Source organism: Mustelus asterias, unplaced genomic scaffold (assembly GCF_964213995.1).
Source record: "Mustelus asterias unplaced genomic scaffold, sMusAst1.hap1.1 HAP1_SCAFFOLD_1826, whole genome shotgun sequence".
NCBI lineage: Eukaryota > Metazoa > Chordata > Chondrichthyes > Carcharhiniformes > Triakidae > Mustelus > Mustelus asterias.
The window spans coordinates 35,881-50,902 of record NW_027591771.1 but is presented as its reverse complement, the minus strand read 5'-3'; the positions used below and the strand labels follow the sequence as shown (position 1 = coordinate 50,902).

The 15,022-nt window shown below is 54.4% G+C and overlaps 1 protein-coding gene across 1 annotated transcript; it reads left to right on the top strand.

Annotated features, from left to right (window-relative positions):
• The first annotated feature begins 2,258 nt into the window (after positions 1-2,258).
• Positions 2,259-11,957, top strand: LOC144488738 (erythroblast NAD(P)(+)--arginine ADP-ribosyltransferase-like). The gene is made up of 2 exons (XM_078206838.1): positions 2,259-2,376; positions 10,340-11,957. Exons 1-2 carry the CDS (start codon positions 2,340-2,342, stop codon positions 11,263-11,265), a joined length of 963 nt encoding a protein of 320 aa, XP_078062964.1. The 5' UTR covers positions 2,259-2,339; the 3' UTR covers positions 11,266-11,957.
• Positions 11,958-15,022: the final 3,065 nt, after the last annotated feature.

Here is a 15,022-nt window from a genome sequence, read left to right as displayed (position 1 = left end):
GAGAGGATGTTCTCATTCCCTCGGAAGTCGTCCTCGGGGACCTCATTGCCAGCCTGGTTGACGTACCCAGGACCCGTCCTTCTGCGGCGCCATGTGAGGGCTCGCAAGTCTGACCCCTTGGTCGAACCGGTCCAACTCCTCCACGCCAACCCTCAGTATGCCTATGTGGCATATCCTGACGGGCGAGAGGACACTGTCTCCATTAGAGACCTGGCGCCCGCAGGGGACGTAGCAACCCCTGTCGCTCCTATTCCCCCAGTCACGAATCCACTACTCCTCATTACTTCCCCAGACGTGGCGCGGTCAGCACCGGGACCAGTGCATAACACTTTTACTCCCATGTACAGCTTGCCTGAGACTCGGAGATCGGCGCCACCATCATCACCACCACCACCACCACCAAACGTTCCAGGATCCCCTGCACCATCGCCTCACCAGGGCCGGCCGGCCCGGGAGTCCTTGAGGGGACAGCCGGACGTTGTTTTGGAAAGAACGCCACCACAAGCACCTGCTCCGTTTTCGCAACCGGTGTTGAGGAGATCGCAGCGTCGGTGCGGTCCTCCAGACCGTCTGGACTTGTGAATCCTGTGATTTGTCTGTTTATATGACCTGTTTTTCGTCCACCCCGCCACCTTTTGTTCTTAAAGGAGGGGTGAATGTGGTGAACCATCGTTGGTTCACCACTGGGGTTTGTTACCATGTTACTGTTGGGCTAGGGTGTTATTACTGTGGGGGTTGTACTATGTTGTTGGGTTAGGGTGTTTACCTGTTATGAGAGTTATCGTGGCACATTCCAGTGGGGTCCCGCCTCTGGTGGCAGGGTATAAGACCCCCTGCTCCGGCAGGACCCCTTCAGTCTGAACTGGTGTATTCGTGTTAGTAGTTTCATTGTTACTTTATTAAAGCCTTCAATACCGAAGCCTTGATTCCATGTGCTTATTGACGCGCATCAGTAGGGGCTGGAGGAGGTGACAGAGGTTGGGAGGGGGTGAATAGGGCTTGAGGGAAAAAATGGAAAAGGAGGAAGGCAGGAAATAGAAGTGAGGGAGCAAGTAAATGAGGGATAGCGATCGAGAAAATGATGGGAGAATGAGACAGAGAGAGAGAGACAGAGAGAGACAGAGAAACAGAGAGAGAGAGAGAGACAGAGATAGAGAGAGAGAGAGACAGAGAGAGAGAGAGAGACAGAGAGAGAGAGAGACAGAGAGAGAAAGAGGGTGACAGAAAGAGAGAGACAGAGAGAGAGAGAGAGACAGACAGAGAGAGAGAGAGCGACAGAGAGACAGAGAGACGGGAAGACAGAGAGAGCGACAGAGAGAGAGAGAGAGCAACAGAGAGAGAGAGAAATAGACACAGAGAGAGACACAGAGAGAGAGAGAGACAGAGAGAGAGACAGAGAGAGACAGAGAGAGAGAGACAGAGAGAGAGAGAGACAGAGAGAGACAGAGAGAGAGAGAGACAGAGAGAGACAGAGAGAGAGAGACAGAGAGAGAGAGACAGAGAGAGAGAGAGAGAGAGGGTGTGACAGAAAGAAAGAGACAGAGACAGAGAGAGAGAGAGAGAGACAGAGAGAGAGAGAGAGAGCGACAGAGAGAGAGACAAAGAGAGGGGGCAACAGAGAGAGAGCGACAGAGAGAGCAACAGAGAGAGAGAGAAATAGAGAGACAGAGAGAGACAGAGAAAGGGAGAGAGAGAGAGACAGAGAGAGAGAGAGGGTGACAGAGAGAGAGAGACAGACAGAGAGAGAGCCAGAGAGAGGGAGCGAGACAGAGAGAGAGAGAGAGACAGAGAGAGAGAGAGAGACAGAGAGAGAGAGGGCGACAGAGAGAGGGCGACAGAGAGAGAGAGAGACAGAGAGAGAGGGCGACAGAGAGAGAGACAGGGAGACAATCAGAGAGAGACAGAGAGAGAGAGACAGAGGGAGTGGGAGGCAGCGTGAGAGAGAGAGAGAGAGAGAGACAGACAGTGAGAGACAGGCAGAGACACAGAGAGAGAAACACAGAGAGAGACTCAGAGAGAGAGAGAGAGATAGAGCGGGCGGACCAAGATGAAACTTGTTTATCAAGTAGTCCTTGTGGTTTTGGTTCTGTCAATCGAGACAGGATTCAGCACTTATCTGGCGATGCGGTTACAACAAGATTTCACAAGTCAAAAGCTGAACAAAGTCCTGGTCAGGTGACAGGAATTGATGACGAGATGCCCACTGCTAATTGCCCTTGTGCTGAGGGGTTTGCCTGGGGCAGTTCACAGACACTGTCTCCACATTGCCAGGTGCAGGACGAAGGGGTTCTGAGTGCCCCTGTGAGTGTCAGGCAGGCCCCAGGCTGCAGATTATCGCAATGGGCTGGTACTTTCACATCATCCTCTGCTTATTCAGTGAGTATATGACTCCAACATCAACTATCAAATCTATCGATCCGTCCTTTCACAGCAATCTACCCAAAATTGCAGGCGGACAGTGCTGAGTGAGTGCCGCACTGTCAGAGGGTCAGTGCTGAGTGAGTGCCGCACTGTCAGAGGGTCAGTACTGAGGCAGTGCCGCACTGTCAGAGGGTCAGTGCTGAGGGAGTGCCGCACTGTCAGAGGGTCAGTGCTGAGGGAGTGCTGCACTGTCAGAGGGTCAGTACTGAGGGAGTGCCGCACTGTCCGAGGGTCAGTGCTGAGTGAGTGCCGCACTGTCAGAGGGTCAGTGCTGAGGGGGTGCCGCACTGTCAGAGGGTCAGTGCTGAGGGAGTGCCGCACTGTCAGAGGGTCAGTGCTGAGTGAGTGCCGCACTGTCAGAGGGTCAGTGCTGAGTGAGTGCCGCACTGTCAGAGGGTCAGTGCTGAGGGAGTGCCGCACTGTCAGAGGGTCAGTGCTGAGGGAGTGCCGCACTGTCAGAGGGACAGTGCTGAGGGAGCGCCGCACTGTCAGAGGGTCAGTGCTGAGGGAGTGCCACACTGTCAGAGGGTCAGTGCTGAGGGAGTGCCGCACTGTCAGAGGGACAGTGCTGAGGGAGTGCCGCACTGTCAGAGGGACAGTGCTGAGGGAGTGCCGCACTGTCAGAGGGTCAGTGCTGAGGGAGTGCCGCTCTGTCAGAGGGTCAGTGCTGAGGGAGTGCCGCTCTGTCAGAGGGTCAGTGCTGAGGGAGTGCCGCACTGTCAGAGGGTCAGTGCTGAGGGAGTGCCGCACTGTCAGAGGGTCAGTGCTGAGGGAGCGCCGCACTGTCAGAGGGTCAGTACTGAGGGAGTGCCGCACTGTCAGAGGGTCAGTGCTGAGGGAGTGCCGCACTGTCAGAGGGTCAGTGCTGAGGGAGTGCCGCACTGTCAGAGGGTCAGTGCTGAGGGAGTGCCGCACTGTCAGAGGGTCAGTGCTGAGGGAGTGCCGCTCTGTCAGAGGGTCAGTGCTGAGGGAGTGCCGCACTGTCAGAGGGTCAGTGCTGAGGGAGTGCCGCACTGTCAGAGGGACAGTGCTGAGGGAGCGCCGCACTGTCAGAGGGTCAGTACTGAGGGAGTGCCGCACTGTCAGAGGGTCAGTGCTGAGGGAGTGCCGCACTGTCAGAGGGTCAGTGCTGAGGGAGTGCCGCACTGTCAGAGGCTCAGTGCTGAGGGAGTGCCGCACTGTCAGAGGGTCAGTGCTGAGGGGGTGCCGCACTGTCAGAGGGTCAGTGCTGAGGGAGTGCCGCACTGTCAGAGGGTCAGTGCTGAGGGAGTGCCGCACTGTCAGAGGGTCAGTGCTGAGGGAGTGCCGCACTGTCAGAGGGTCAGTGGCGAGGGAGTGCCACACTGTCAGAGGGTCAGTGCTGAGGGAGTACCGCACTGTCAGAGGGACAGTGCTGAGGGAGTGCCGCACTGTCAGAGGGTCAGTGCTGAGGGAGTGCCGCTCTGTCAGAGGGTCAGTGCTGAGGGAGTGCCGCTCTGTCAGAGGGTCAGTGCTGAGGGAGTGCCGCACTGTCAGAGGGTCAGTGCTGAGGGAGTGCCGCACTGTCAGAGGGTCAGTGCTGAGTGGGCCGCACTGTCAGAGGGTCAGTGCTCAGGGAGTGCCGCACTGTCAGAGGGTCAGTGCTGAGGGAGTGCCGCACTGTCAGAGGGTCAGTGCTGAGGGAGTGCCGCACTGTCAGAGGGTCAGTGCTGAGCGAGTGCCGCACTGTCAGAGGGTCAGTACTGCGGGAGTGTCGCACTGTCAGAGGGTCAGTGCTGAGGGAGTGCCGCACTGTCAGAGGGTCAGTGCTGAGGGAATGCCGCACTGTCAGAGGGTCAGTGCTGAGGGAGTGCCGCACTGTCAGAGGGTCAGTGCTGAGGGAGTGCCGCACTGTCAGAGGGTCAGTGCTGAGGGAGTGCCACACTATCAGAGGGTCAGTACTGAGGGAGTGCTGCACTGTCAGAGGGTCAATGATGAGGGAGTGCCGCACTGTCAGAGGGTCAGTGCTGAGGGAGTGCCGCACTGTCAGAGGGTCAGTGCTGAGGGAGTGCCGCACTGTCAGAGGGTCAGTGCTGAGGGAGTGCCGCACTGTCAGAGGGTCAGTGCTGAGGGAGTGCCGCACTGTCAGAGGGTCAGTGCTGAGGGAGTGCCGCACTGTCAGAGGGTCAGTGCTGAGGGAGTGCCGCACTGTCAGAGGGTCAGTGATGAGGGAGTGCCGCACTGTCAGAGGGTCAGTACTGAGGGAGTGCCGCACTGTCAGAGGGTCAGTACTGAGGGAGTGCCGCACTGTCAGAGGGTCAGTACTGAGGGAGTGCCGCACTGTCAGAGGGTCAGTGCTGAGGGAGTGCCGCACTGTCAGAGGGTCAGTGCTGAGGGAGTGCCGCACTGTCAGAGGGTCAGTGATGAGGGAGTGCCGCACTGTCGGAGGGTCAGTGCTGAGGGAGTGCCGCACTGTCAGAGGGTCAGTGCTGAGGGAGTGCCGCACTGTCAGAGGGTCAGTGCTGAGGCAGTGCCGCACTGTCAGAGGGTCAGTGCTGAGGGAGTGCCGCACTGTCAGAGGCTCAGTGCTGAGGGAGTGCCGCACTGTCAGAGGGTCAGTGATGAGGGAGTGCCGCACTGTCAGAGGGTCAGTACTGAGGGAGTGCCGCACTGTCAGAGGGTCAGTACTGAGGGAGTGCCGCACTGTCAGAGGGTCAGTACTGAGGGAGTGCCGCACTGTCAGAGGGTCAGTGCTGAGGGAGTGCCGCACTGTCAGAGGGTCAGTGATGAGGGAGTGCCGCACTGTCAGAGGGTCAGTGATGAGGGAGTGCCGCACTGTCAGAGGGTCAGTACTGAGGGAGTGCCGCACTGTCAGAGGGTCAGTGCTGAGGGAGTGCCGCACTGTCAGAGGGTCAGTACTGAGGGAGTGCCGCACTGTCAGAGGGTCAGTGCTGAGGGAGTGCCGCACTGTCAGAGGGTCAGTGATGAGGGAGTGCCATACTTTCTATCCATCTCGATTCACTTCCCCCAATCCCATGCGCTTTAACCTTGCACGATAATCTCTTGCAGGACTTTGTCAAACACTTTCTGAAAGTCCAAATATACCACATCGACTGGCTCCCCCTTGTCAACTCTACTCGTTACATCTTCAAAGAATTCCAAACTAATTTGTCAAGCATGATTTCCCCTTCATAAATCCATTACTGACTCTGTCTGATCCTGCTGCTGCTTTCTAAATGCTCCGCTATAAAGTCCTTGATAATGGATTCGAGAATTTTCCCCACTGCCGATGTTAAGCTTACTGGTCTCTAATTCCCTGTTTTCTCCCTACCTCCCTTTTTGAATATTGGAGTGACATTCGCTCCCCTCCAATCTGCAGGGACTGTTCCAGAGTCTATAGAATCCTGGAAGGTGACCACCAATGAATCCACTATTTCGAGAGCCATTTCCTGAAGTACTCTGGGATGTAGATTATCAGGCCCTGGGGATTTATCTGCCTTCAATCCCATCAATTTTCCCAGCATCATTTCTCTACTAATACTCAGTTCTTCCCTCTCACTAAATCCTGCATTCTCCAACATTTCTGGTGTCTGTGTTGTGTCCTCTTTTGTGAAGACAGAACCAAAGTATGTATTCAGTTGCTCGGCCATTTCTTTGTCCCCTGTTATACATTCCCCCGTTTCTGTCTCTAGGGGACCTATATTTGTCTTCTCCAACCTCTCTCTCTCTTCACCTATCGACAGAAACTCTTAATGTCAGTCTTTATGTTCCCTGCAAGCGTACTTTCGTCCTGTATTTTCCCCTTCTTAATCAATCCCTTGGTCCTTCTTGGCTGAATTCTATTGCTGTAACGTCCTCCAGCCCTCTGCAACACTCCCTATCTCTGTAACCTCCTCCAGCCCCTACACCCCTCCCTATCTCTGTAATCTCCTCCAGCCCCCTACACCCCCTCCCTATCTCTGTAACCTCCTCCAGCCCCTACACCCCTCCTTATCTCTGAAACCTCTTCCACCCCTCTACACCCCTCCCTAGCTCTGGAACCTCCTCCAGCCCTCTACACCCCTCCCTATCTCTGTAACCTCCTCCAGCCCCTACACCCCTCCCTATCTCTGTAACCTCCCCCAGCCCCTACACCCCTCCCTATCTCTGAAACCTCTTCCACCCCTCTACACCCCTCCCTATCTCTGTAACCTCCTCCAGCCCCTACACCCCTCCCTATCTCTGTAACCGCCTCCAGCCCCTACACCCCTCCCTATCTGTGTAACCTCCTCCAGCCCTCTACACCCCTCCCTATCTCTGTAACCTCCTCCAGCCCCTACACCCCTCCCTATCTCTGTAACCTCCTCCAGCCCCCACACCCCTCCCTGTCTCTGTAACCTCCTCCAGCCCCTACACCCCTCCCTATCTCTGTAACCTCCTCCAGCTCCCTACACCCCCTCCCTATCTCTGTAACCTCCTCCAGCCCCTACACCCCTCCCTATCTCTGTAACCTCCTCCAGCCCCCACACCCCTCCCTGTCTCTGTAACCTCCTTCAGCCCCTACACCCCTCCCTATCTCTGTAACCTCCTCCAGCCCCTACACCCCTCCCTATCTCTGTAACCTCCTCCAGCCTCTACACCCCTCCCTATCTCTGTAACCTCCTTCAGCCCCTACACCCCTCCCTATCTCTGTAACCTCCCCCAGCCTCTACACCCCTCCCTATCTCTGTAACCTCCTTCAGCCCCTACACCCCCCCCCTATCTCTGTAACCCCCTCCAGTCCCTACACCCCTCCCTATCTCTGTAACCTCCTCCAGTCCCTACAGCCCTTCCTATCTCTGTAACCTCCTCCAGCCCCTACACCCTTCCCTATCTCTGTAACCTCCTCCAGCCTCTACACGCCTCCCTAACTCTGTAACCTCCTCCAGTCCCTACAGCCCTTCCTATCTCTGTAACCTCCTCCAGCCCCTACACCCCTCCCTATCTCTGTAACCTCCTCCAACCCCTACACCCCTCCCTATCTCTGTAACCTCCTCCAGCCCCTGCACCCTCTCCCTATCTCTGTAACCTCCTCCAGCCCCTACACCCCTCCCTATCTCTGTAACCACCTCCAGCCCCTACACCCCTCCCTATCTCTGTAACCTCCTCCAGCCCCTACACCCCTCCCTATCTCTGTAACCTCCTCCAGCCCCTACATCCCTCACTATTTCTGTAACCTCCTCCAGCCCCTACACCCCCTCCCTATCTCTGTAACCTCCTCCAGCCTCTACACGCCTCCCTATCTCTGTAACCTCCTCCAGTCCCTACACCCCTCCCTATCTCTGTAACCTCCTCCAGCCCCTACACCCCTCCCTATCTCTGTAACCTCCTCCAGCCCCTACATCCCTCACTATTTCTGTAACCTCCTCCAGCCCCTACACCCCCTCCCTATCTCTGTAACCTCCTCCAGCCTCTACACGCCTCCCTATCTCTGTAACCTCCTCCAGTCCCTACACCCCTCCCTATCTCTGTAACCTCCTCCAGCCCCTACACCCCTCCCTATCTCTGTAACCTCCTCCAGCCCCGACACCCCTCCCTATCTCTGTAACCTCCTCCAGCCCCTACACCCCTCCCTATCTCTGTAACCTCCTCCAGCCCCTACGCCCCTCCCTATCTCTGTAACCTCTTCCAGCCCCTACACCCCTCCCTATCTCTGTAACCTCCTCCAGCCCCTACACCCCCTCCCTATCTCTGTAACCTCCTCCAGCCCCTACACCCCCTCCCTATCTCTGTAACCTCCTCCAGCCTCTACACGCCTCCCTATCTCTGTAACCTCCTCCAGCCCCTACACCCCTCCCTATCTCTGTAACCTCCTCCAGCCCCTACACCCCTCCCTATCTCTGTAACCTCCTCCAGCCCCTACACCCCTCCCTATCTCTGTAACCTCCTCCAGCCCCTACACCCCTCCCTATCTCTGTAACCTCCTCCAGCCCCTACACCCCTCCCTATCTCTGTAACCTCCTCCAGCCCCTACACCCCTCCCTATCTCTGTAACCTCCTCCAGCCCCTACACCCCCTCCCTATCTCTGTAACCTCCTCCAGCCCCTACACCCCTCCCTATCTCTGTAACCTCCTCCAGCCCCTACACCCCTCCCTATCTCTGTAACCTCTTCCAGCCTCTACACCCCTCCCTATCTCTGTAACCTCTTCCAGCCCCTACACCCCCTCCCTATCTCTGTAACCTCCTCCAGCCCCTACACCCCCTCACTATCTCTGTAACCTCCTCCAGCCCCTACAACCCCCCCTCCCACCGCTTCCTTTATAAATACTCACTTTCTGTCCTGCCAAATGGGAAGACATGTTGTCAGGGAAGGCGCTGGCCTTGTGGGATTATCGCTAGATTATTAATCCAGAAGCCCAGCTAAAGTTCTGGGGACCCGGGTTCGAATCCCGCCACAGGGCAGACGGTGGAATTTGAATTCAATTCAAAGAAAATATGTAATTGAGAATTTACTGATGATCGATTGTGGGAAAAACCCATCTGTTTCACTAATAACAGCGGCACAGTGGGTTAGCACAGCTGCCTCACAGCGCCAGGGACCTGGGTTCGATTCCCAGCTCGGGTCACTGTCTGTGCGGAGTCTGCACGTTCTCCTCGTGTCTGCGTGGGTTTCCTCCGGGTGCTCCGGTTTCCTCCCACACTCCGAAGGTGTGCGGGTTAGGTGGATTGGCCGTGCTAAATTGCCCCTTAGTGTCAGGGGGACTCACGAGGGTAAGCGCATGGGGTTATGGGGATAGGGCCTGGGTGGGATTGTGGTCGGTGCAGACTCGATGGGCCGAATGGCCTCCTTCTGCACTGTCGGGATTTTGTGCTGATGCATTTTTAGGGAAGGAAATCTGCTGTCCTTACCCCGGTCTGGCCTACACGTGACTCCTGACCCACAGCAATGTGGGTGACTCTCAGCTACCCTCCAAGGGCAACTGGGCAATAAATGCTGGGCCCAGCCGGCGACGCCCGTGTCCCAATGGACAAATTGAACAAAAAAGAATTCTCTCCTTCATTGGCAGAGATATCGAATATAAAAGAAGGATTTAGATTTGGAATTGGATTAAACACTGGTGGGACAACAACTCTTTAATTTGATTTGATTTATTATTGTCACATGTATTGGTTTACAGTGAAAAGTATTGTTTCTTGCGCGCTATACAGACAAAGCATACCGTTCATAGAGTACAGCAGGGAGAAGGAAAGGAGAGGGTGCAGAATGTAGTGTTACAGTCATAGCTAGGGTGTAGAGAAAGATCAACTTAATATATGCCGCAGTTTTGGTCCCCTTATTTGCGAAAGGATATATTGGCCTTGGAGGGAGTGCAGAGAAGGTTCACCAGGTTGATACCGGAGATGAGGGGTGTTGATTATGAGGAGAGACTGAGCAGATTGGGTTTGTATTCGTTGGAATTTAGAAGGCTGAGGGTGGATCTTATAGAGACCTATAAGATAATGAAGGGGCTGGATAGGGTAGAGATGGAGAGATTCTTTCCACTTAGAAGGGAAACCAGAGGGCACAGCCTCAAAATAAGGGGGGGTCGGTTCAGAACAGAGTTGAGGGGGAACTTCTTCTCTCAGAGGGAAGTGAATCTCTGGAATTCTCTGCCCATTGAAGTGGTGGAGGCTTCCTCGTTGAATATGTTTAAATCACAGATAGATGGATTCCTGATCGGTAAGGGAATTAGGGGTTATGGGGAGCAGGCGGGTAAGTGGAACTGATTCGCTTCAGATCAGCCATGATCTTGTTGAATGGCGGGGCAGGCTCGAGGGGCCAGATGGCCTACTCCTGCTCCTATTTCTTATGTTCTTATAAGGTAGGTCCATTCAAAAGTCTGGCAGCGGCAGGGAAGAAGCTGTTCTTGAGTCGGTCGGTACGTGACCTCAGACTTTGGAATGCCGATATGTGGTGAATGCAGCTGTGTTAACTGGACCTCCCTACTTTCTACTCGACAGCCTGGCACCTGGTCAGTTCCTCGGTCCTCGAGGGCCAAAGCTGTGGTGACCCGAATACAGGCAAGCCGCTGGGCCTGGAGGAGAATTCCGCCGCATTCTGGTTCTCCCAGACTAAGGCCCAGGACAAGATGGCGGTCGCGTACCTGGAGAAAGAGTTGGCGAGCGAGGGGTATGCGCAGAACTGGCGTTTGGCCAAGGAACTCTGGCGGTCGAAGAACATCTCGGTGCCCCGGGGTCTGTGGGAGGAACACATTGTCGCGGTCACGCTTTATACCGACCGTAGCAACCTGTCCACCTTCCTAAGCAGCAGCATCGCAGCTCACGGTGGCATTGCCAACTACAACGCCAACTTCACACTCAAGAGCCTTCACTACCTCCTCACCGTCGCTCTTCAGACATTGAGGAACGGCTCCAGAGAGTTGCATGTCCACCGGGGGACGAGGGAACTGCGATTCGCCAAGCGGGGTCAGGCGATGCGATTTGCCCGTTTTGCGTCCTGCTCGCTGGAGCTGGCAGTGGCGCAGCAGTTCGGCGACAAGACCTTGTTCGCGGTCAACACCAGCTATGGCGTGGTCATCCGCAACTACTCGTGGAACGAGAAGCAGGAGGAGGTGCTGATTCCCCCCTACGAGAGGTTCGAGGTGGTGCGGGCCCAGGGAAGGGGGCAGGGGCGCTGCCTCTTTTCCCTCCGCTCCAGGGGCTATGAGGGGGTGAAGGTACGGCTCGAGGAGGACGACCAGGGTGGCCTGATGGTCCACCTCCAGCCCGACGCGTGGCTCTGGTGGGCGCTTCTGGTTGCCGTGGCGATCCTGTCAGCCCTGGTGGTGGCGGTATTGTGCTGCGTGCGCATATTCCGCCCGTCGCCACGGAGACCGCAGTCTGGAGGCACCTATACCGCAGGCCAGGTCACCACTGAGGATGTCTAAAGGGACATTAGAACAAAGAACAGTCCAGCGCAGGAACAGGCCATTCGGCCCCTCCAAGCCTGTGTCGATCATGATGCCCGAACTAGACTAAAATAAACCCTTCTGCCCTCACTCGGTCCGTATCCCTCCATTCCCTCCCTATTCATGTCCCCATCCAGATGCCTCTTAAATGTTGTTAATGTTCCTGCTTCTACCACCTCCTCTGGCAGCGCGTTCCAGGCACCCACCGCTCTCCGTGTGAAAAACTTCCCCCCGCACATCTCCCTTAAACTTCCCCCCTCTCACCTTGAACCTGTGCCCCCCCGGGTAACTGACACTCCCACCCTGGGGAAAAGCCTCTGACTCTCCACCCTGTCTCTGCCTCTCATCATTCTGTAGACCAGGTCTCCCCTCAGCCTCCGTCTCCCCTCAGCCTCCGTCTCCCCTCAGCCTCCGTCTCCCCTCAGCCTCCGTCTCCCCTCAACCTCCGTCTCCCCTCAGCCTCCGTCTCCCCTCAGCCTCCGTCTCCCCTCAACCTCCGTCTCCCCTCAGCCTCCGTCTTTCCAATCCCAGTTTATCCAACCTCTCCTCATAGTCAACACCCTCGAGACCAGGCAACATCCTGGTGAACCTTCCTTGCACTCGCTCCAGGTGTGAGCTAGATGCTTTCTTCCACCAGATTCGATTTGATTTATTATTGTCACGTGTATTGGGATACAATAAAAAGTATTGATTCTTGCGCGCTATACAGACAAAGCATACCGTTCATAGAGAAGGAAAGGAGAGAGTGCAGAATGTAGTGTTACAGTCATAGCTAGGGTGTAGAGAAAGATCAACTTAATGCGAGGTAGGTCCATTCAAAAGTCTGACAGCAGCAGGGAAGAAGCTGTTCTTGAGTCGGTCGGTTCGTGACCTCAGACTTTTGTATCTTTTCCCCGACGGAAGAAGGTGGAAGAGAGAATGTCCGGGGTGCGTGGGATCCTTGATTATGCCGGCTGCTTTTCTCGAGGCAGCGGGAGGTGTAGACAGAGTCAATGGATGGGAGGCTGGTTTGCGTGATGGATTGGGCTGCATTCACGACCCTTTGTAGTTCCTTGCGGTCTTGGGCAGAGCAGGAGCCCCAGACCAAGCTGTGATACAACCAGAAAGAATGCTTTCTATGGGGCATCTGTAAAAGTTGGTGAGAGTTGTAGCTGACATGCCAAATTTCCTTAGTCTTCTGAGAAAGTAGAGGCGTTGGTGGGGCTTTCTTAACTATAGTGTCGGCGTGGGGGGGACCGGGACAGGTTGTTGGTGATCTGGACACCTAAAAATTTGAAGCTCTCGACCACTTCCGCCATCTGCAGTCCTTCCACATCCAGTCGAGAAAGGTGGTGGACAATTAAAGAACTCAGTGGGGGAGGAGGCTCCACAAATATCCCCACCCTCAACTGGAAGCGTCATCCTGTACCTTGTCCTGGGGGAGTTTGATCTGGACATAAACAAAGAAACTCGAAGCAGGAGGAGGCCATTCGGCCCTTCCAGCCTGCCCCACCATTCATTTTGATCATGGCTGATCATCAAATTCAATATCCTGACCCCCCCTTCCCCCCATATCCCTCGATCCCTTTCGCCCCAAGAGCGACATCTAATTTCTTCCTGAAATCACACAACGTTTTGGCCTCAACTACTTTCTGTGGGAGTGAATTCCACACATTCACCACCCTCTGGGTGAAGAAATTTCTCCTCACCTCAGTCCTAAAAGGTTTCCCCCTTATCCTCAAAATCTGACCCCTAGTTCTGGGCTCCCCCCACCATCGGGAACATTCTTTCTGAATCTACCCTGTCTAATCCTGTTAGAATTTTATAAGTTTCTATCAGATCCCCTCTCACTCTTCGAAACTCCAGTGAATATAAGAACATAAGAACTCGGAGCAGGAGGAGGCCATCTGGCCCCTCGAGCCTGCTCCACCATTCAATAAGATCATGGCTGATCTTTTCGTGGACTCGGCTCCACTTACCCGCCCGCTCACCATAACCCTTAATTCCTTTACTCTTCAAAAATTTATCTATCCTTGCCTTAACAACACTCAATGAGGGAGCCTCAACTGCTTCACTGGGCAGGGAATTCCACACATTCACAACCCTTTGTGTGAAGAAGTTCCTCCTCAACTCAGTCCTAAATCTGCTCCCCCTTATTTTGAGGCCATGCCCCCTAGTTCTAGTTTCACCCGCCAGTGGAAACAACTTCCCTGCTTCTATCTTATCTATTCCCTTCATAATCTTATATGTTTCTATAAGATCTCCCCTCATTCTTCTGAATTCCAATGAGTATAGCCCCAGTCTACTCAGTCTCTCCTCATAAGCCAACCCTCTCAACTCCGGAATCAACCCAGTGAATCTCCTCTGCACCCCCTCCAGTGCCAGTATATCCTTTCTCAAGTAAGGAGACCAAAACTGTACACAGTACTCCAGGTGTGGCCTCACCAGCACCTTATACAGCTGCAACATAACCTCGCTGTTTTTAAACTCCATCCCTCTCGCAATGAAGGACAAAATTCCATTTGCCGCCTTAATTACCTGCTGCACCTGTAAACCAACTCCTTGAGATTCCTGCACAAGGACACCCAGGTCCCTCTGCACAGCAGCATGCTGCAATTTTTTGCCATTTAAATAACAGTCCATTTTGCTGTTATTCCGACCAAAATGGATGACCTCACATTTACCAACATTGTACTCCATCTGCCAGACCCTCGCCCACTCACTGGGAATATAATCCTAACTGACTTAGTCTCTCCTCATATGACAGAGCTGCCATCCCAGGAATCAGCCTGGTAAACCTTCGCTGCGCTCCCTCTACAGCAAGGACATCCTTCCTCAGATAAGGAGACCAAAACTGCCCACAATACTCCAGGTGTGGCCTCACCAACGCCCTGTACAATTGCAGCAAAACATCCCTATCCCGATACTCCAATCCTCTCGCTATGAAGGCCAACATACCATTCACCTTCTTTACTGCCTGCTGTACCTGCGCGCTTACTCTCAGCGACTGATGCACGAGGACTCCTGTGGACAATAAGTTGTAATTCCAGCTCTAGCCAAATATTGAATTCACTTTGTTCTGCAAGGTTAAGGCACCATGGTGGTGCTGGGACTTGTGAACCGATGGTCAAAAACAGTTAGAAACTGCAGATGCTGCTGTGGAAATTAAGTGACAACCACACTGACAGGCAACTCCGTCAGCGGGAATGGAGACCATGAGGTGGAGATGCCGGCGTTGGACTGGGGTAAGCACAGTAAGAAGTCTCACAACACCAGGTTAAAGTCCAACAGGTTTATTTGGTAACACAAGCTACAAGCTTTCGGAGTCTCGCTCCTTCATCAGGTGAGTGGGAGTTCTGTTCACAAACAGGGCATATACAGACACAAACTCAATTTACAAAATAATGGTTGGAATGCGAGTCTTTACAGGTAATCAAGTCTTAAAGGTACAGACAATGTGAGTGGAGAGAGGGTTAAGCACAGGTTAAAGAGATGTGTATTGTCTCCAGACAGGACAGTTAGTGAGATTTTGCAGCCCAGGCAAGTCGTGGGGGTTACAGATAGTGTGACATGAACCCAAGATCCCGGTTGAGACCGTCCTCATGTGTGCGGAACGTGGCCATCAGTTTCTGCTCAGCGACTCTGCGCTGTCGTGTGTCACCAACGTTGTCTACCTGATACGCTGCAGGAAAGGATGTCCCGAGGCATGGTACATTGGGGAAACTATGCAGACGCTACGACAATGGATGAATGAACA

Excerpts from the sequence above, each read along its gene's own strand:
- LOC144488738 (XM_078206838.1), top strand. The coding sequence starts at position 2,340 with ATGGGCTGGTACTTTCACATCATCCTCTGCTTATTCA. Across the intron at positions 2,377-10,339 it reads CATCATCCTCTGCTTATTCA|CCTGGCACCTGGTCAGTTCC; the intron begins GTGAGTATATGA and ends TCTACTCGACAG.